Here is an 8,476-nt window from a genome sequence, read left to right as displayed (position 1 = left end):
TCAGAGAACAACGTGGACAGAACATGCAATTTTATTAAAATAAATTACATGATTCACAGATTCAGTGTACAACACATTATTCACACATGAAAAGATTAGAAGCCTAGCAGTTTGATTGTCCCAATATCATCACTGCCCTTTTTAGCTCTGCATGTTAAAGGACTCCACGGCATGACCAGAACTAGAAATTTTTAAGTTGTCCCATTCAACTGTTTGGAGTTTTGGACTACATAACCTCAAAATGGCTGCACATTAAAAGGACTACATGATAAGAACCTAGCAATATGTACTCGTAGACGAACATACAACAAAACTTAAACCAACCAGAGAGTTTGCCTTCATATTTGCATCGACAACCTACAGAATATAGCGTGCAACAAAGAACCAATCAGAGAACTTGCAACGAATAATGGGAGGAAAAATTGTATCAAGCTTGAGAACAGTACCAATAGTGTATTGGATAGAAAATTGAAAAGTACTCCCTGCTTAATGTCTCCAAATATGACATACTTAATAGTAGATCTGCACACTGCATGTATTCCCGGAATGTCCCGCAATACTAATTATTACTCGAGGATTTACTTTGTTTTGCTTATTACTGCACACCATTTGATCATCCCGTGCTGAATACATTGATGACCAGGGATGTGATGACAAGAGAAAGAGATAATTAATGAACATGTAGTACAAAGGCCAAAATAATAGGTCAGATCAGGCTAAAAAACTGAACAATAGTTCTAAAGAACTTGCTTTTAGATCTAGCAGGAGTGGTGCTATTTCAATATGACATACTGAAAATTAGATGTTCAATAACCATATTATTGCCTAATCAAGTATATAGTTTGTATAATCCAGAACCATACTATTTCCTAATTTCTGCCCATATTATGGTCCTGCTCATATTATTGCCTACTCGGGAACCATACACTGGTCTAATTCTTGTCCATATTGTCTAGTTCAGAACCATAACTTTGCCAAACCAAGAACATTGTTTTACTTATTCATAACTATAAAATTGCATAATCGCAACCCTATTATTGCCTACTGTACTATACTATTTTTTAATATTGGGCTACTTAGCTCGAGGACAGAGATATAGCAAAAACCGGCTTGTTACCCATGCCCATACAATTTCACCAAGATCGAAACATACCAACAAACATACCAACAAAACTACTCTGAATAGATTCAGCTGTACATATCAGATAAAAAGGGTACCAACATATTATCACAAAATGCACATTACAATACTTCATACTTACATAACTGTTCTGCTCCGTTCATGACTGCCATACAATAAGAAACAAAGAAGACCATATCAGTTAGCATGTAGCAGATAATAAGAAGGGCAAACAAAACAAAAATAAGTTGGATGAGGTAACTTTGCATAACTACTAACAGTGATTTGTCTAAGAATAAGACTAACTGAGAATAGTAATTTGCCACACAAAGAATAACAGTTTGTATAAAATGAGAGAAACACACTTTGTACATGATTTATAGTATCATGCATGGCCCCGTTCATCATCAGGACACATCCTCGTCCTGTGTGCTGTAATTTCTGTTCTTGCAACAGTTGAGATCGTTAGATCATCAAATGTTGCTGCGGCAAGAAACAGAGTTCTAGTACCCTTTAGGCTGTGAGTAATGCCTATAGAAAAATTAAGGAAAAAGTCCATTTTCCTCCCTTCACGTATCCACTTTGTCCGTTTGACCCCTCAACAAAATTTTGACTCAGGACCTATTTGGTTTCACATGCTTATGCATAAGCAACTTAAAATAAGCAAATAAGTTGCTTATGAAACCAATCACTCTTGCTTATGGGGTTGCTTATTTTTAGCACATAAGCAACTCTTGGGTTGCTTATGGGGACTAAAAGGTGTACTTTACACCTCCTGCCCTCATTCAATGCACCCTCCCTCTCTCTCTCTCCCCTCCCCCGTCACCAGCTCCCCTTCCTCCGCCAGCCTCCGCGCCACCCGCCGCCGCCAGCCTCCGCGCCACCCGCCGCCGCCGCTCCCTTGCGCCGGCCCGCCGCCGCTCCCGGCCGCCGGCCGCCGCCCGTCCCCGCGCAGGCCCGCCGCTGCTCCCGGCCGCCGTCGGCCCCCGGGATCGGGCGTGTGCAGGAAGAAGAAGGGTGGGAAGGCAAATTGAAGAGGTAGCAACACAAGGGGCAAATATGACAATGTCCATCTCATAAGCAAGGGTATCCAAACAGCTAGACTAAAAATAAGCAACTCCAAATAAGCAACTCAAACCAAACAGGCCCTCACTTTACTCCATCAACACATGGGAAAAATTCAAATAAGTCGATTTGAACAGCAGCATGCGGAAGGTAAAAAATTCCCGCAAAAAACCACGAACTGTAGGGACTCACCTTAGAGAGCAGCCGCACACCTCCACCTCCGATTTGCAGATCCCTATCCAAATCGCCGGATTCGACCGGCGCTTAGGGCAAATCTCTAGAGAGAGAGGAGAGAGGGGGAGAGAGAGGGAGAACGTAAAGAGAGAGGAGGCAGGTGAATTGAAATGAATGGCCTGATTTGTGGGCCTAATGCACAAACACTGCACGCGTACGGTAGAGAGAGGCGGCCGTGCATATACGGCCGGCTTGAAACTAGTCTTTACCCTTGTTTAAATCAGTTTTAGGGCATCGGATTTTCCCATAAACGACTGAACCCAAGCAAGGCCTCATCTGGCCGTCCGTTTATACGGTGGGCGATACGATCCGCAGCTGATCCACAAAACCACAAAAACCCAGCCCGACCCATCTCGGCCTCCCCTCTCCTCGTCTCCTCCCTCCCCGCGCCGCCAGCCCGCCACCCCCTCGAAACCCTAACCCTAGCCGCCCCCGGGAGGCTGGGAGGAGAGCTCGCGGCACCAGCCATGGCGGAGCACGACCTCACCGCGCTGCTGGCGGCGCAGATGGACCGCCACCTGGTGTTCCCGCTCCTGGAGTTCCTGCAGGAGCGGCAGCTCTACTCGGAGCCGGAGATCCTGGAGGCCAAGATCCGCCTCCTCAGCGGCACCAACATGGTCGACTACGCCATGGACATCCACAAGTCCCTCCACGGCACCGACGACGTCCCCGAGGACATGGTCAGGCGCCGCACCGAGGTCGTCTCCAGGCTCAGGTCGCTCGAGGAGGCCGCCGCCCCGCTCGTCACCTTCCTTCAGAACCCGCAGCTCGTGCAGGAGCTCAGGCCCGACAAGCAGTACAACATCCACATGCTCCAGGACCGGTACCAGGTCCGGATTTTCACCCTCTTCTGATGCCCCGTTTTTTTTTTCCGAGATAATTTTAGGTTGGTGGGATTCCGTGTTTTAAGAACGTCGCGAGATTTGGTTGTGTGTTTGCCATTAGGAAAACAGAAATTGATTTGCTTTTGCAGTGAGGTCTTTGGGGATAGGTTATGTACTATTGCTTAATGTGGGTACATATGATTAGCATGTGACTTGATCCTAGTTCTGCACTATGCTGTGTGGGGATCTTGATTAGTTGGATGCTGACTGCTGCTCCAACTTTACATATGACATCACGGGAGACTGAGATGGTTTAATTTGGTAGTTTGCATAATTCAATATGTTAGGTACTCCTATGCAGGTGGCCTAAAATCTGGACATATGTAGTTCTTATACTAGTCTCGTAGGAGGTTACTGTGTTTCTTTTGGTTAGTGTGCTTATAATTGATGCTAGTTCAGGTCACGTCGTTGCAGTTCTGTAGCAAGGGACATTTCAAAGTTAATGTTTCACTTTTTTGGAGCCATGTAGAAACTAAACTGTTGCAGCTCGGTGCAAAATAGCTGATATCAGAATTCGGATGAAACATTGATGATGTGCAATTGTATTATATGAAATGTAATGTTCTTATCAACTGATCAATCCTTGTTAACAATGCAGATTGGTCCTGATCAGATTGAGGCTTTGTATCAGTATGCTAAATTTCAGTTTGAGTGTGGTAACTACTCGGGGGCTGCTGACTACCTGTACCAGTATCGTGCTCTGTGCACCAACAGTGAGAGGAGTGTGAGTGCCCTTTGGGGAAAGCTTGCAGCAGAAATTCTGATGCAGAACTGGGATGTAGCTTTGGAAGAACTCAACCGCTTGAAGGAAATAATTGATTCGAAGGTTTTCCTCTAAATGTTTTATCTTTGTTGTTGTTTATATAGATTATATTACTAACTTTGTTTTATCCCTTCATTTTTGGCAGAACTTCTCATCACCTCTTAATCAGCTCCAGAACAGGATATGGCTGATGCATTGGGCTCTTTTCATCTTCTTCAACCATGAGAATGGTAGAAATGGGATCATTGATCTGTTCTTCCAGGACAGGTTTGTATAATATGACAGTTCCATTGTCTTATGTTGCTACAAAGTTACAGATGTTAGCATTCTGTCATATTTGTTTAGAGATTAGCAACTGTGAGAAAAATAATGAAAAATTCTTCCACATTTTAATATTGCAGTTATATGCTCATAAATCTTTAAATTCAAATATCGGTGAAGGCTTCATTTTCAAGTTGAGAGAGTTGTTACTCTTGAATTCAATACATGGAAGTATAGAACTAAATTGTTTTTCCATTTATAGGTTTTGGTAACTTGTTTTTGGGAAACTTGTGCTTGATCCAAATTGATTCTCTCTTACCATGTAATCCAGTTTGATGTTTGTACTATTTTCTTTATTGATTTAGTGTTAAGGTTATATTACCAGAAGTACATCAGTCAGTTTGCTTATTCATCCCCCCCCCCCCCCCCCCCCCCCCAGGTACTTGAATGCTATTCAGACCAATGCACACCATCTCCTGAGATACCTAGCTACTGCAGTCGTTGTGAACAAAAGGAGAAGGAATATGCTTAAAGAGCTGATTAAAGTCATTCAGCAGGAGCAGCATAGCTACAAGGATCCCATAACTGAATTTCTGGAATGCTTATATGTCAACTATGATTTTGATGGTGCTCAGCAGAAACTCATGGAGTGCGAGCAGGTAACGTCGAGGCTGTTTTTCTCAACCTTTATGGCAATTTTTTTTTGAACGTGCTCCTTGGAATATCAAAAATCTTGAAAAACAATGAGTCATTTTTTTTCGCAAAACATCTTTTTGTAAAGTGGTCCTCACCCATCAAGTCTTTTGTATTTCGCATTGGTAAAATATTATGTCCTTCTGAATCCCAAATTTAGTTATTCTTAGGTATATCATACGTTCCATGGATGTCAGCATCAGCTGTATAGTAACATGTCCTATTTGAATAAGTATTTAAATGAGTTAGGATTTTGAGGGCTTGTGAGTTAGGATTTTAAGGGCTTATAGTCTGCTTGTCTGCATTGCTGTCCCAAAAATCAGCAATGATCATTTTATGATTTGCTATCAAACTATCTAATGTACCTTCTTCATGTTCTAATGTGTACCTTTCCAGGTTATATTGAATGATCCTTTCCTGGGAAAGCGCATTGAAGAAGGAAATTTCGTCACTGTCCCTTTGAGAGATGAGTTCCTTGAAAATGCTCGTCTGTTTATTTTCGAGACTTACTGCCGTATTCATCGGTGCATTGATATCAGGTAGGTTTTTTCCCCTGACGACTCATTACAATGACATGGAAAATGTCTCTTAATTTTGCGGGAACTGGATTATAAAGTCTTGGCATGCTTTCGTTTAGGAATTGTTTTGTCACTCTACCGATCCTGTGTCAACTTTTCGATTGGGTTATTCTGTAGTATATAGCTAGAAGATTTTCAAGTCCCCCGTTCACCATAAATGTAATGTCCAAAGGAATAGTAATTAACATTGTGTTTTGTGCAATTTGGGAACAAGCATTTGTTTTATGATTAGACCTGTTGGTTTGCATTCTATTATATGCACCATATAGGATCATAGTTGTTAATGTCCTAACATGTTCCTCTGATATTATTGCAATGGACAGCATGCTTTCGCAGAAGCTGAACATGAGCTATGATGAGGCAGAGTTGTGGATAATGAACTTGGTTAGGAGCTCAAAACTGGATGCAAGGATCGATTCAGTGTCAGGAACCCTTATCATGACGACCAATCACGTCAATGTGTAAGTTGCTCTGTCCATGAACACACCATGTTGTTGATTGTGGATTCATAACATGTTTTCTTCGCACATTTGGGAAGAATGTGATTTAGTTTAACATCTTTTGTTGTAGCCAGTATGTTTACAGTGGAATGCATGTTTTTGCAGGCATGAGCAGATTATCGAGAGCTTGAAGGGCCTTAACATGCGGACCTACATGCTAGCAAAGAACATCGTGGAGCCAGCTCAAGCAACACAGCAGGCAACTCGGTGAAGCTTGCAGAGTCTACAGTTTTGAGGTGCCAAGGATTAGTTACATTAGAGGAAGAGCTGTAAACTTTTGGAGCTCTGTTGTTGGTCAGTGACTGTCATCAGTATTTGAACACCTGGGTGGTGGTTTGCAGTTTGCTACAGCTTATGCTTACATTTTCAGTATTTTGTAATCGGAATTTCATAACAAGTGATCCTTCTTTATGTACTACTATAGTGAATGATGCAACCGGATTTATGTGTTTGGCGTTTAGGTGTTTCATACGGTTTGAGAGTCCGGCTGTGTTGCATGTTGCATGTTCTGGCTGTGGACCTGTGGGAAAGGGAAAAATATCTTGGGCCGAGCCGCGGAAAAAATAGGAAAAAGAGCATGGGCCAAGCTGCGGAAAAAAGGAAAAACGAACGTGGGCCGATCCGTATCAAATGGGCCGAGTTTGAGATCGGATAACAGGCCGAAGTAGCCGAAACAAGCTAGCTAGTCGTGTGCTACACGCGTGAGGGGCTTCAGGCGACAAACGATACTCGGTGTGCGGCCTTGTATTGTTGTTTCGGGCTTGTTATCATAGTTGTGGGCCAGATGTTGGGACGCGGCCTAGTCGATGTGCGGCCCCGTTTTGTTGTTTTGGGCTGTGTATAGTTGTGGGCTCGATGTCGGGACAGTTGGCGATGTGCGTGCGGCTCAGTTTTATCTTTTTTTTTTCCCCTTTTTTAAATTGAGGAGAGTGAAGATGTGAGCCCAATCGAAGTCGTCAAGAAATAACGGAAGAAGTGCTGCTGGGTCGTTTGCTTGTGCTGTCTCTAGCATTAATAGTCTGGAGCCGCTTGACCCATCAGGAGGTTTGAGAAGCATGTAAGTTGCATTTTTTCAAATCTAATTCAGTTGTCTCCCCTTTATTTTTTTTGAAAAGCCATTATTTTACATTGTCTCCTTTTGCAAATAAGAAGTATGGTCTTCGGAGTTGTTGGCCCAAAAGAAGCCGAAGACGACATGGGCTGATGGACTGGCAGGCCCATCAGGTGCACTGAACAACAAACACTGAGAGAAAAGAAATGAAAGGCTCCAATTCTTTTCATGGGGGCCCATTCCGCCCCACCGCTCGTCGACGCCCCCACCCATCTCCTCTGCGGGCGCGCCATCGCCGGCACCGGCAGCGCACGCTGCTCGCCATCTTACCGGATTCGCTGCACGGTCCGGATTTACCTCCTCCGGCTCCGAAACAGTTCTCGACGCGGGCCCTAGGAAGCAGCGCCGCAGCCGGCGTTGAGCCCAGCATTCATTGCGTCTCCGTTCGACTCGGCTGCGGCGGCGACGCCGACTCTCGCACCGCCTGCTAGGCCCCCGAAGGCAGATGGGCCTCCTCCCGGTGACTGTACCTTTTCCTAACCCTAACTACTGTTCAGTTCCTTTGTTTCTCTAACAGCGCTTCTTATTCTAGATGGATTTAGCCTTATAGTTCTAGTCTGCATGCAGTAGCAATTGCCAATTGCTTGTAGGGGTGCGGAAAATTGTATAATCAGCAACAGTTAATCTGAACCTCGAAATTACACAATTGAGAGAATGCATAAACTTCCCATGTGAAGGGGGTCCCGCTTCATTATTCAGATCTTAGCAATTTCCTAAAATTTAGCTCGAAGGCACAAGCTGCACTGGACACGCTTAAATAGGTTTCAGATTTATTCCTCAGCTCAAAAATCCAAGAACTGACAGAAAAAAAAGAACTTTTCAGTGTGTTTCATTTAGTGCTTCAGTACTGAATAAATTCAAACAAGCAGTGTGTGGCCGACATGATGCAGCAAAGCAAAATCATGATAATTGTAATTATTATTGATCATGTTGCACCTTGCACCGGTTGCACTGGCACCATTCCTGTTTCGTGTCCATCAGTCCATGTTTTTTTGCGCATATTTACCATCGGTTTGTTTTTGCTCTAGTTTTGAAGAAAGTATGATTTGAAATGTTGTCCTTCAAGGATGGCCTAATGGGAGTAGGAAGCTCACCCTAGGTTGCCCTGCAGGGCCGCTCATACGTTGAGAGCCTTGAATTCCCCTCGTGCTGAAGTATCAACTACTAGGATTCTCTGGAAAGGAGTCGCCTCCAATAATTACTTGCCTATTCCCTTGTTCCCACTATAGCGTGGAAACACTTCTACACATCTTTCATTCAAAATTTA

General features: G+C 43.7%; 1 protein-coding gene across 1 annotated transcript; it reads left to right on the top strand.

Annotated features, from left to right (window-relative positions):
- The first annotated feature begins 2,759 nt into the window (after window positions 1-2,759).
- LOC117845444 (eukaryotic translation initiation factor 3 subunit E) lies at window positions 2,760-6,558 on the top strand. Its single transcript, XM_034726494.2, has 7 exons — window positions 2,760-3,249; window positions 3,902-4,129; window positions 4,212-4,333; window positions 4,767-4,986; window positions 5,417-5,559; window positions 5,922-6,059; window positions 6,204-6,558. The coding sequence occupies exons 1-7, from the start codon at window positions 2,887-2,889 to the stop codon at window positions 6,307-6,309; spliced, it is 1,320 nt and encodes a 439-aa protein (XP_034582385.1). The 5' UTR covers window positions 2,760-2,886; the 3' UTR covers window positions 6,310-6,558.
- The last annotated feature ends 1,918 nt before the right edge of the window (window positions 6,559-8,476 follow it).

Source organism: Setaria viridis, chromosome 2 (assembly GCF_005286985.2).
Source record: "Setaria viridis chromosome 2, Setaria_viridis_v4.0, whole genome shotgun sequence".
Taxonomy (NCBI): Eukaryota; Viridiplantae; Streptophyta; class Magnoliopsida; order Poales; family Poaceae; genus Setaria; species Setaria viridis.
The sequence above is the reverse complement of the archived record's forward strand: the minus strand, read 5'-3'. Positions and strand labels throughout refer to the sequence as shown.

Coding starts and splice junctions, on each gene's coding strand:
- LOC117845444 (XM_034726494.2), top strand. CDS start 2,887: ATGGCGGAGCACGACCTCACCGCGCTGCTGGCGGCGCAGATGGACCGC. Junction 3,250..3,901: donor TGCTCCAGGACCGGTACCAG/GTCCGGATTTTC, acceptor TTAACAATGCAG/ATTGGTCCTGATCAGATTGA. Junction 4,334..4,766: donor GATCTGTTCTTCCAGGACAG/GTTTGTATAATA, acceptor CCCCCCCCCCAG/GTACTTGAATGCTATTCAGA.